Genomic DNA, 13,525 nt, shown 5'->3' with positions numbered 1-13,525 from the left:
GCAGAGATTATGCTGTTTACCCTCCTTGAAATTTTCATATATAAGCAATTTAAAAATATTACTGTAAAAATGACAGGGAGCCTTTCAGAATTTTATCCAAGACTAACGTGAATTCAGGCAGGATTTTTTTTTAATGCCCTTTCTCTTTTCCGTAGGTTTGCAGTCTTCAAAAAAAAAAATCAGTTTGAACTGAAGAATCTTGAAGAAACAGATATTTTTCTGCTGGCTGACAACAAGTTTAGAGAGCTTTGTTGCTAGTGAATATGCATGCATCCTGACTGTGTTTCTACATGACTGTGTGGGGCAGTATTCGGAATGAAGCTGCCACCATGTCATCCACAGGCAATGGCACTGATATTCAAGAATTCTTGGTCAACATTAACTTGGGGCAGTATCTTCCTAACTTTAAAGAATATGGCTATAACATTGTGACAGATTGCGTGGGAATAAATAACAGTGTGCTTCAGCAAATGGGAGTGTTGCCCACAGGGCACCGCAGAAGGATTCTTAAACAATTAGACACCACTCTGTCAAAAATGCGAGGAAATTCTCTTCTCCGTGAAAATCTGAAACTCAAAGACTGGAAAGGTTTAGAAGAGAAGCAATATTCGTCCTTGGATCAGGAGTCTCCAATAAGCAATTCAAGTGCAGATGGGACTAGCTTGATACCTGCAACATTGTCAGAACAACTTCTTAATAAAGCTAACGATGATAAAGAAAGATTTGTACTTGCAGAGCAAAACTTAGCTGAGGCAAATGATGATAGCTTTACAAATTCGGATTTGTCTAGTTTATACCAGAATTCAGACAACATACGAAAAGCTATCAATCTAAGTGGAAGTGTTATGATGAATACTCGGCCGGATACATCACTGGAAGAAGCTGATGCATACCAGGCTGATGAGCACTTGGCTGGCTGTTTGGCATTTCATGACCATCCTTCTTCATTCACTCATTCGTGTGAGACAAAATACAGTGAAAACAAACATCTGATGTTTGCAGATGAGGATGATTTATTTGATAGTGAGCCGAATTCTCCGTTCTTTAAGTTTAAAGGGGAAATGGTAGACAATGACTTATATGATTCTTATACGCAAAACTGCATGAAAGTATTTCCAAGAGCAAGTCGATCTTTTATATTAAGGCATCGACCTGTACCAGAAATTCCTGAATCAAGTAAAGTTCAAGCTTCATCAAGGTAACTGCTGTTTTTTTCTAATGAAGAATCACTGTCACTGTAGAAATTATGGTTTGGGGTTTCTCATGGTTTTCTTATGTCATTTTTTTGTGAATTTTTTTTTATATGTGCTGTAAATATGCTAGATCTGGAATGAATGTTGCCAGATGACCTGAAGTAGGATTAAGCTTCAATGCAAGTTAAAAGCTCAAATGAGAGTATAAAGGGAAATTTTATATATAACCTCCCCAGTCATCTCCGTGTCTATTTACTGTCAAAGAAAGAAGTCTTTATTGCTTTAGATATAACCCTTGTTAAAAACAACTATATCAAGCATTTTTTTAGACTTCATGTGTATGCTGAATGGAAGTACACAAGTGTTACAAAACCAGGATTGAAAAATAGCAGAAAAAGCTGTTGAATCTATTCCAGAATAAAACAATGTGAGTAATATTAATTAGACCTTAGCTCTAGGGTATCTTATGAAATTGTGATCCATCACAGGAAAATGATGACAAAACGGTGATTTCAAGAGAGCTAAAAATTCACCCATAAGTATAAAAAACTATTTTGATTGAGACAACAGTTATTGTGAAACACAAGTATTCAGGTTGTATCTTAGTAACTTTTAAGGTCGTATCTTTCAAGAGATACCATTATTGAAAAATACAAGTTTAGTATTTTTATAGATTTGACTTCTTGGAAAGATCTGGGAAGTTTTACATAACTACACATATTAATGTACTTTTATGTAAAAAGTGGGACAAAATTTAGAAGAACCTTCTTGTCTCTTGTGCATTGTATAGTGCAAGCACCTTGTAAACAAAGCAGGATGTATCTGATATGATTGCATGCATGGGCATAGCAAGATCATTACATGAGAGGCTTAAGTCTTAGCCTTTAAAGCACATAAAATTTATATGTAAATATAAAGAAGTAATTTAGAATAGGATATTTTGTGGAGGAGGAAGTTATGTTGTACTGTGGGTCTAAAGCAAGAACTTTCTTCAAGATGGCTCTTAGATTAATTTCTAAACTGGTTGTCACTTAACTGTTGACTCAGAGAATGAATGCAACCAGTTTGTCGTATTAGGTGTTGGTTTTTGCTGGTGTTCTCATACTAACAAAAATTTAGCTTTTAATGATGCTTGTAGTATAAAAACGTTTTTTTTGAGGCAGTCCAGCAGGAAAAAAAAAGTGAAAAAAGTGTGTGTGGGGGGAAGGATAGATGTGCAAGGTTTTCAGAGTTTATGCTATCTTTGTAAGAATAGTTCTGTTCCAACACTGGTGCTGGAATAGTATCGGACAGAGTCCAATAAAGTTTGTTACGATAAATTGCATAGGAGAGTTTTAATTAGTTTCAAAATATTTATGTGATGTGGGTGTGGATTTTTCTTCCTTCAGAACGGTTGTGTTTGTAATTTGAATCCACAAATTAGTGAGTAACACTTATTGTCTGGAATAAGCATTAGCTGTCTTGCAAAAATATGATGGAATGTAGAGGAAAAGGTCTGATGTTAGAACTTAACTCCAAGCCTATCTTAATAAAAGCAATATTGTTTGAATGTTAAAAATAATAGGTACTGAGTGTGCACTTGATCACAATATTACAGGCTGTGTAAATGAAGACTATCTCCCCACAGCTGAATTTGTGATATTTTTGGTTCTGTTAACTATAAGGTTTTACTCGACATGCTAGTTAAGTGTCTTAAACAGAGAAGAAAAATTCATGCAAAGACATATGCAAAGTTTTGTCGGTGTAGCCATATTCAAATCATTAGGTTGCACTTTTAGTCAATTTTTTTTTAAAGCTGCTAGCTATGCCTGGAAGGGACATGCCTGAGAATGTTTTGTGTTTATCTTTTTCATCTGCATATCTCAGCAATTAGAAACATCATTAGCGAGTTTATACATGCCCTTAACGCAGAGTTTTCCCAGCCCTAAATGCAGAGTTTTCCCAGCACTTATAAGTGGCTTTTAGATTATTGAAAGAAGTCAATATTAAATGTTTTAATACAATCATTTGATTGAACAGATGGAAAGGCAAAGATTCTTTGCAACAGAGATTTTTGTGTGCCTGAAAAAATGTTTCATCAGTGCTTTCTAAATTGCCAAAAAATAGTGCTTATAGAAACAAAAGTATAAACATCCTTCAGTGGGGAGTAGCTTTATGTTAACATTTGTAGAATGGTTATCCCTACTTCATATAATATAGCTATTCCTGCTGAGCTGAAATGGGAGTCTCGTCCTAAAAGATTACAATAGCTAGCTACTAAAAGGGTACTCTTAATGTATTTTGAGAAATAATCATCCAGTAGAGAGAATATGCTATATTTGTAGTCTTCCCACCTTTGAAGTAAATCCTCCAAATCCCAGTCTATTAGTGATTGATATGTGACTGGGTTATTACCTTCATTACCCGCCATTTTGATTTGTGAGCTCCAGCTTACTTTCTGCGTCTTTATGCTCCGGTTACAACAATATGGAAATCTTGAGCGTCGAGTAGCAGTCTGTCTGAGGAAGAACACGGCTAAACCAGAACTTCAAAACAAAAATTAAACTTCACAGGAACATTCTTGATAACCTTGCTGGGTATTTTTTTAGAGGCAAAGAATTAATCCAGAACTTTAAAATGGCAGCTTGCAGCATATTTAACCTCAGGAATGATTGTGTCTGTCTCACAGAATTGCACAGACAAACATTCTCAGCTTTTATTGATAGGCGCTGGCTTCATCCTTATTACCCTGTGTGAAGGCTTTTCCATAGGGGCAGGGAAACCCCACTGAAACCTTCTGGGAAACTCAACGTTTCCTTCTAGTTGTGCATGGATATTAGTCATTAAATTTTTATGCAAGCAAATGGTTTTCTCACAATCTCCTGTGTGCCTTCTGGCACAAAAGGTTCATACAGTGAGTCTCCTTATGCCCCTTAGTAGTTCTGTGACCGTGTCACTTTTTATTACTAGTAATATGCTTGCCTCTCTTGCAATTGTATCTGCCTCACTTATGCTCCTGGCTCATGCCTGTAACAAAACATGCTGTCAGCTAGTAAGACACCATAGCATTTTAGAGACTGGAAATATTTTGGTTTTCTTTGTGTTTTGAAGTATATGTGGCATCACTGTAACACTGAGGGGTGCAGAATTTTTTTTTAAAAAGTGACTATTACACAGTGTTCTCAGTAGTGAGGTTATTGTGCAGATTTTAGTAGTGGTTTTGGTTGATCAGTATTGAAGTGATTTGTAATTGTACTGGATTCTTGTCAGCTAGACTTTTCCCTCATAACAATATGAGCTCTCTGTTGATGCAGAATTAGTAAAGATCACTCTAAACGTGTTTAAAAGCACTGGAATTGTTAAGGAGATTGCAAATAATCTTCTAAAATTGAAATAATTTGCATCCAAAACATTTTTATTAGACAAGGTCATCACCCTTTCTGAGACCTTGCATTCTGTATTTTAAGTGAGTCTTAATTTTTTAATATGGTTCCCCAGCCGTGTTGTGGAATAGAGGAAATGGTTAATCAAAGTGGGTTGGAAGTTTTGTGATCCCTCTTTTGGTCTGTGACTTCTTCCATACAGACAAGAGTGAAAAATTGAGGCTTTTGTAAGACAAAATAGTGAAATTAATGCAGTGGATGGTGCTAACCACTGATGTGCTGTTAGTGCAAGATCAAAGATAGTGAAGTATAGGGATAGTTTTAGAGGCTTTGGATGCTTCGGATCACGTCATTTAGCAGTCACTCTTAGGTGAAATAGCTACTGTTGCATCATCCAGAACAGCAATCTGTTCAAAGAAAAACTTAAGCAGGTTTATAATGTGGTAAATCCATTTGTTATAAAGAATGCTACACGCATAAAATTTCAGGCTGATGAAGTCTATATACTTTTAGATTTTTTTCATATGCCCCAGCTTGGTTACTTGTGTTGTTCAGTAGTGGGATTGCTCTGATTCTTTATTAAAAGAAATAGACCAAAAGTAATTCTGGAAAATACGCTGTGTCTGAGGGGAAATATAAATAAATAAAATAGATAACAGTGCTTGGCCTGAACAGACACTGTTTGTTGTACGCAACTGGCAGATCTTATGGTTGAAACTTCTTGCTTGGTGCTGATATTCTTTAGACTCTATTTCTCAACATATAAATTATCAAGATTGCTAATAAAGTGCCTTAGCTGGTGCTGCTCTGTCACACAAAGAAATTTTTTTAGGAGAGAGAAGCTGCTCTCTCTCTTTTCTTGTGGTCAAGTGTTACCATTAATTTGTCTCTGCAAGCAGTCTGTGAAACCCTGAGCTCTAACACGGCGTGCTAGAACGCTGTTGACATGTGTGCGTTATGGAAGGGTTAGGTCTTGAGATGGATAGAAGAGAAAACATGTTTTGAGTGAGTTTGAAAACAAAAGCTTCATTCATTTAAACCGATCAGCAGATAGATGAGTGCTGATAAAGACTCTGAAGCACTGACTGCTTGCACTGACTTCTCTCCCTCACTTTATTTGGGAGGTGACAGAAGCGTATTGAATAAAACAGCTCAGCGCAGTGCTAAGCTCTCACCTTTCTAGTCTCTCAGCCTTTAGCAAGACCAGTCGCTGTCTCATCACACCCTTTCATCCTGTTTATGCATAAGAGAAGGGCGGTGGGAAAGAGTGTGCAGCCAGAGCTGCAGCCGGTACCTCTTCATACATGAAAAGAGTGGGCCTTAATCTCCACAGTTGTAACAAAGTGGTAGTTTAATTGAAATTCTTGTTAATGTCTTTGTAAAATTGGTACACTTTGCGATTGGCAGACTGCTTGCACTAACCTGCCTATAAAGAGCAAAATAAAGAAGATCATTAATCTGTAGAGGTATTAAATTTTGGAAATGGTTAAGGAAAATCATAGATTTGTGTAGATGTAAGGTGTTTTTTTTTAATCTTTTTTGCCCCCAAAGAAGTCTTCAGTACTTTTCTGTCTCGTAATCACGGTATTCAATTTGTACAATAGTTGTCTTAACTATTCTATTGAGCATTGACAAATTATTATGATTTCATATCTCGTACTGTATGTTGTTTGTTATATATAATCTTTCAAGCAGATATTTAAAGTAAGCTTGTTCCATTTATTTGATATCTTGAGATAGCTTTTGCTTCACGTAAGTTAGAACTTTGTTTTCCAAAAATGACAAAAAGGTTTTATTTTGATTGCTGAATAAGTCGACTGCTGTTTGCTTATTAGCAGGTTTTCTTGCCATGTGTACATACATGTAGGTGCGTAATCAAAAACCAGTGCACAAGTCCTGAAAAATACATGAATTTAAAAAATGCAGATCTTTGTAAGCTGATTTGTTATTTTTGTTTCCTGATGAATTAATCTTCACTCATTGCTATTACCATTACCCACTTATAAATCTATCCACCCCAAAGCTAAGCCAATGACTCACTGTTTTACATATGGAAGAAAATCATCATTTTAAAAGCTCTTTGATTCAAAGCTGCTTATCTGTATCTCTAATTTACTGTAATGCTATTAATACCCTTAAAAAGACCCAACCTAACACCAAAAAATCTGGTCCGTGTTGAACAAGTTAAGAGTTTTTTTTGTAAGCATACCAAGTTCTTTGAAGTTAGGTGAGTGCAAATGCATGAAGTTAGTTTGCTAATGTAGCTTCAAATGGTGTAACTACATCAATTTTAGTAAAATCTATGAAGAAACACAGACTTCTAAAGTATTTGCTGTGTGTGTTCTGTAATTATAACTCAGGAGAGTAAACAATTATGTAGGGGAGCTAGGACATGATGCATCTTAACTGGCCAAACTCACCCTGTGTTTTCTAAAACCAGGATTTTACAAAATATAATTGAGGAACTTAGTTGATTTACCCTTGATAACAATTGAAATGTTAAATAACTTTACAAGGTGTGGCTTCTGTCTTGAATTTAATCTAATAACTTGTTTGGGATAGATTTAGACATGGATTAAAAATGATGGTGAAATAGAGGTTCATAAATGTATGCCTTCTGTCATAGAGAAGCATCAGCCTGTAATATGGAGTGATTCAACTTGGTCTTCATGGGACAGTATTTGTAAAGTATGGACGATAATCTTAAAAAAATAAAATTTCTCAGTATGTCTAGTGGAGAAACAAAAATTGAGGAATATTGGTATTTTTAGTAAAACATACTTATCTTCGGCTTTGAAGGATGGAGGAGCTACAAACTGTTAGAACGTCAAGGATCTTACATTGCATTTATCAGTGAATATTCTATAAGGATGCAGGAGGATCTGTATCACTTATTTCAAGCACAGAAAATGAGATGAAGAGGAAAAATTACTTATTATTCATGTTAACAGGGGAAATTGGACCTTGGCTGAAAACAGCTCTAATACAGACTGCTTGAGTAGTGAAGATGGGCTAGAAATGTACTATTTCAGGCATATTTGTTCCTGTGTTGTTATTCTAAAGCTGCTGTCTCAGCCTGAAATATCATTAATATTAATAATACTACTAATAATTAAAAATGTGTTCCTTAGCAGCATGATGAGTGCCACTATACATGGAATTGTTGAAATACTTTTGGGCCAGCACAGCACTAAAAATACGCTAATTTTTCTGTTGTGTATGGGCATACATTCTTATCTATCTACAAAATGTGCAGTGGTAGTCACAGGCAGTAGCAAGGCAATGACATTTATGCCTCTCATTGAGAACTTTCTGGGAAAGAATTCGCCTTAGGAAATTGAAACTTTACAGCATTTTTTTTTTTCAGTGGTTGAGAGCATGTTTTCTGTGCATTTCAATGCCCAGGCTCCCTTTGAGCTTAATGTTAAATTAGACTTTCTTAGTACATCCTTCTTTAATATAGTCATTGGTAATCAGTGCAAAGGAGAAGGGAAGGTGAAGGATGGGGGAAGCATGGGGATCTCCACGCTTACCAGCAATCTAAATGTATCATAAGGTCAATTCAAAACAAAAAAACCCCAACCAAATTCAAGATGTGTGCTAGGATCAGAGAAGTATTCAGTGTCATAAAGGAAGGAAAACACATTGTTGGGTGACTTTTAAATTGAATCTGTAGTTTTCCTAAGACTTAAAATTGACTATTTCTATATTTGTATATAATTTTAACTATATAAGATGTTTTTGCTCCAATTCTGGGAAATTTCACTTAATTTTTTTTTTTGTGCTTTGTTTTGTTCAAGTTCCCTTCAGAAAAGAAGAAATGTGGATCCTGAAAATATTTCTTGCACTGGGAGGCAAATTTCACAAAACGGTGAGTGTAGCATGCTGATATTTACATCTTGAATATTGAGCAAAAAGAAACTTCAGATCAGAAATTGTCTAAAATGAGTGTTGGCTTGCTTATTTTAAGAAATATTGGGCATCTGAAAGGTCTGGAAAAAGCAATGTATGTAATAGCAGAGCATTTAACTACTTCTGCAATTTTACTTAATATTTTTTAATGAACTAATTATATGAAAATTAGAAAATCCAGTCTGTAAACCTCACTTATTTTAATACGTTTTTAGACTACAGTATTTTGAGTTTCTAAGTTTAGATAGAGATTTTTTTTTTGAGCAATGTTTGCTTTTTCTTGAAAGACATAAGGAGCATATTCCTAACTAATGTGATTTTAGAAGTCTTGTGCGGTGTGTTGTAAACAAAAGCTCTTTCGTACTCTAGAGATATGTCTCGTTTGAAGTTACGCATGTTAATTTCAAGCAAATATTTGGTGAATGTTATGGGTTTGTGTGGCAAGGTTTTGGTAGCGGGGGGGGGGGGCGATAGGGGTGGCTTCTATGAGAAGCTGCAAGAAGCTTCCGCCATGTCTGATAAAGCCAGTGCTAGATGGCTCTAACACTGACCTGCCGCTGGCCAAGCCAGTCAGTGACAGTGGTAGCGCCTCTGTGATGACATATTTAAGAAAGGGAAGAAAAAAACTGTGTGTGAGACAGCAGTTAGAGAGAGGAGTGAGACGATGTGAAAGAAACAACTCTGCAGACACCAAGGTCAGTGAAGAAGCAGGGAGGAGGAGGTGCCTGAAATGTCAGAGCAGAGACCCTTCCCTTGCAACTCGTGATGAAGGGGAGCCCGTGCTGGAGCAGGCTCCTGCCAGGACTTGCGGACCCGTGGAGAGAGGAGCCCACGCCGGAGCCAGTTGGCTGGCAGGGCTGGTGACCCCGTGAGGGACCCACGCTGGAGCAGCCTGTTCCTGAAGGACTGCAACCAGTGGGAAGGACTGTGCTGGGGCAGTTTATGAAGAGCTGCAGCCCGTGGGAAGGACTCTCATTGGAGAAGTTTATGGAGAACTGTCTCCCGTGAGAGGAACCTTCATGCTGGAGCAAGGGAAGAGTGTGAGGAGTATTCCCCCTGAGGGACAAGGAGCGGCAGAGACAATGTGTCATGAACTGACCGTAACCCCCATTCCCTGTCCCCCTGTGCGGCTCAGGGGGGAGGAGGTAGAGAAACAGGAGTGAAGCTGAGCCTGGGAAGAAGGGAGGGGTGGGGGAAAGGTGTTTTAAGATCTGGATTTGTTTTCTCACTGTCCTATTCTGATTTGATTGGTGATGAATTAAACTCCATTTTCTCCCCAAGTTCAGTTTGTTTTGTCTGTGACAGTAACTGGTGAGTGATCTTTCCCTGTCCATGTCTTGATCCTCGAGCCTCTCCTCTGTCCAGTTGAGGAGGGGGTGTTATAGAGTTGTTTTGGTGGGCACCTGGCATTTATCCAGGCCAAACCAAAAACAGTGACAAAATGAAGATTGTGTACAAATGAGTTTTTGTGTTTTTAAAGTCAGAATAAGGGACACTGTGGAGCTATTGCTCCTAAGAGTATGCAGCGAAAGTTTTTTGGTGTGTTTTTTTGTTCGTTTGTTTGTTTTGCCTTTTTTTTTTTTTTTTCTTTAAATTGATGCAGGATAGGAAAGAAGAAGATGCCTGTACGCAAGTTATATTCAACTTGTATAGTAATAGTGTCTGAGTAGGTAGTGTCTGAAGGGAAAAAAAGTGTCTGGACTTGCAAGTGGAAGAAAAGAAGGTTATCAGTAGTCAGCATGGATTCACCAAGGGGCAATCATGCCTGACCAATCTGATAGCTTTCTACGATGACATGACTGGCTGGGTGGATGAAGGGAGAGCCGTGGATGTTGTCTACCTGGACTTCAGCAAGGCTTTCGACACAGTCTCCCATGATATCCTCCTAGGGAAGCTGAGGAAGTGTGGGCTGGATGAGTGGTCAGTGAAGTGGATAGAGAACTGGCTGAATGGCAGAACTCAGAGGGTTGTCATCAGTGGCTCTGAGTCTAGTTGGAGGCTGGTAAGTAGTGGTGTCTCTCAGGGGTCAGTACTGGGCCCAGTCTTGTTTAACTTCTTCATCAATGATCTGGATGAAGAGTTAGAATGTACCCTCAGCAAGTTTGCTGATGACACCAAACTGGGAGGTGTGGTAGACACACCAGAAGGCTGTGCTGCCATTCAGCGTGACCTGGACAGGCTGGAAAGCTGGGCAGAGAGGAACCTGATGAGGTTCAACAAGGGCAAGTGCAGGGTCCTGCACCTGGGGAGGAACAATGCCATGCACCAGTACGGGCTTGGGGTGGACCTGCTGGAGTGCAGCTCTGTGGAGAGGGACCTGGGTGTCCTGGTGGACGACAGGTTGACCATGAGCCAGCAGTGTGCCCTGGCTGCCAAGAAGGCCAATGGCATCCTGGGGTGCATTAGGAGGAGTGGGGCCAGCAGGTCAAGGGACATTCTCCTTCCCTTCTACACTGCCCTGGTGAGGCCCCATCTGGAGTACTGTGTCCAGTTCTGGGCTCCCCAGTTCAAGAAAGATGAAGAGCTACTGGAGAGAGTCCAGCGGAGGGCTACAAGGATGATGAGGGGACTGGAACATCTCCCCTACGAGGAGAGGCTGAGGGAGCTGGGCTTGTTCAGCCTGAAGAAGAGAAGGCTGCGAGGGGACCTAATAAATGCTTATAAATATCTGAAGGGTGGGTGTCAGGAGGATGGGGCCAAGCTCTTTTCAGTGGTGCCCAGTGACAGGACAAGGGGCAGTGGGCACAAACTGAGGCACAGGAAGTTCCGTCTGAACATGAGGAAGAACTTCTTCCCTCTGAGGGTGACGGAGCACTGGAACAGGCTGCCCAGGGAGGTTGTGGAGTCTCCTTCTCTGGAGATATTCAAGACCCGCCTGGACAAGGTCCTGTGCAACCTGCTATAGGTGATCCTGCTTCGGCAGGAGGGTTGGACTAGATGACCCACAGAGGTCCCTTCCAACCCCTACTATTCTGTGATTCTGTGACTTAAGTTAGAAAAGGGAAATTGCTTCTTGTTCTTCAAAATTTTTTTCTGAGAAGGACAGAGAAATCACAAGCAGAAAAATCTGTGTCACTTGTTGATTTTATTAGTACTTTCATAGAGCATTGCACTGTATGACTCTGTATTTACTTTTTTGCTTTAAGAAACTTTCACAGAAGAAAAGCCACCCATCATCTCTCCATATGGGGAAACCTTTATTTGTGACAACCCTAATGATGCTAAAGTAAGTTGAGAAGTCTGGGTATAAATGGTCTATCTTCATGTTACATATTTTATATTGATCTTAATTCTTTTTTCCTCTGTTTTTTTCAGTTCTCAGTACCTTTTCTTTCTTTTTAGGTACATGCAAATGGTTTATAGTGTAAATATTTGTGGACTAGTGACTTGCCTTCATCTTGAGATACACTTTGTACTGTGCAATAGTAATAGGATGCTGTGATGTGTGATGCTTGTTGTTTTTGGTTTTTTAAAAAAACATGGGATAGATAACTGACTTTTTTTTTTCTTGTTGCCCAGAGGTGCCATATCAAATGCAAAACAGTCAGTTACAGGCAATTGCAGACTACCTCGATGCCTGCCTTTTGCCATCTTAGGTGGTATATGGTAATATTTTGTGCCTAAGTGAGGTTAAGTTGTGGGTAACCTTTAGAACTGACTAGTAAAGGTAAAAGTGGCTCTTCTCTCGTGATAATTGCAGATCAAGGCTGGGCATCTCTACACAGGCTTGTGTATATCTTATGAAAGCAGCCTACCTGTTAGCTTAGATGATCTCATGGTCACTTTTGGCAATATCCTTTTTTAATTCCTGTGTATGAAATTTCTCAGTACTTCTGATGTTTTTCATGCATCCGCTAAACTTGCTGTACACCCAGAAAGTCACTTTTGTTGTAGGATTCTCTGAAGTGAACACTTTTGTTGGGGTCATTAATTGTGATTTGAATGCCATAAATGACATGTGAACAGACTTCTAAATCACGTGGAGATCTGGGAGGTAAATTAGCTTAGTGAGACATCTGCCAAATGCCATGAATCCCAGCTCCTGCTTCTGTCTCAGCAGGATGCAGACCAGAAATTGTTGATTCTGTGATTGCTTATACTTGTCCCAGCCAATCTCAAGCCACTGAGTTAGAGAAAACAGTGAATTATTCTTAGCTTCTGTCCTGGTGTTCACTCCAATGTTTCATTCTTTAAACTATTGTAAACTAGTGACTAAAATGAAAGCTACTGAAATGGATGCCTAGGATTTTTTTCTTCCCAATTTTATTTTTTAAAGAATTGCTCAGTGGAAATAAATAGTTCTTATTTCATCTTCTAATGAGACTGGTTTTAGAAGAGTAAAAATTATCTCTGTTTTTGGTGCATACTTTCTTTTCTTTGGAAATAAGTTGTGATATTTTTTTTTTTTTTTCCTGTTGTTGACTTTTTAGGAGGTATGCACAAATTCATGTCTTGCTTCTCCTTCTAGCTCTTATCTGCAAACAAAAGTGACTTTTGAGCTTTTGTTTTCTTTCCTCATCTACAATGTCTTGCCTGTGCCAGTTATTGTTATCTGTGCCAATGTCTTTAAAATTTCAAAATTTAACTTTTGTAATTAGTTAAGTGGCATAAGCAGGTTTTCTAGCAAAAGTTCCGTAGCCTTTTTGTTACTACTTAGCATTATTCTGTATGCTTCATTGAAATGGTTATTAAAAAGCATACCCAGAAAGGTTGTCAGCAACTTTCTTATCTTACAATGGCACCAAATACAAAAGTACCTTGAAGTTAAAGTGGATTAACTGCTTAAAACATAATTGCTATTTCTGCTGATTGTAGTATATTCTAACATGCTTTCCCTGATCTGAAGATTTGGATTTTAATTATCACTTTCATGTAAGTAAACAGTTTTTTGAGTTATATTTATCACATGCCTGTTGGAAACTTCGTAGTTAATTTTGATTCCATTAGAATTTAATTGCAGACAAAGGGCATAAGGAAGAACCATAAAACAAAGGTCCCGAGATACATTTCACTACCAGATTTTATTCACTATGTATCAGGTATCCTAGAAACAAATAA

The 13,525-nt window shown here is 38.3% G+C and overlaps 1 protein-coding gene across 1 annotated transcript in view; it reads left to right on the top strand.

The window, feature by feature from the left end:
• Nucleotides 1-232: 232 nt before the first annotated feature.
• Nucleotides 233-13,525, top strand: part of ARAP2 (ArfGAP with RhoGAP domain, ankyrin repeat and PH domain 2) — a 135,037-nt gene continuing 121,744 nt past the window's right edge. Inside the window, exons 1-3 of the mRNA XM_009935526.2 lie at nucleotides 233-1,198; nucleotides 8,356-8,426; nucleotides 11,614-11,693. Of these exons, the coding sequence (XP_009933828.2) occupies nucleotides 291-1,198; nucleotides 8,356-8,426; nucleotides 11,614-11,693 (1,059 nt within the window). The 5' untranslated portion in view covers nucleotides 233-290. The remainder of the gene's footprint in view (nucleotides 1,199-8,355; nucleotides 8,427-11,613; nucleotides 11,694-13,525) is intronic.

The sequence above is a fragment of the Opisthocomus hoazin genome, chromosome 5 (assembly GCF_030867145.1).
Source record: "Opisthocomus hoazin isolate bOpiHoa1 chromosome 5, bOpiHoa1.hap1, whole genome shotgun sequence".
Classification (NCBI taxonomy): domain Eukaryota; kingdom Metazoa; phylum Chordata; class Aves; order Opisthocomiformes; family Opisthocomidae; genus Opisthocomus; species Opisthocomus hoazin.
The sequence above is the reverse complement of the archived record's forward strand: the minus strand, read 5'-3'. Positions and strand labels throughout refer to the sequence as shown.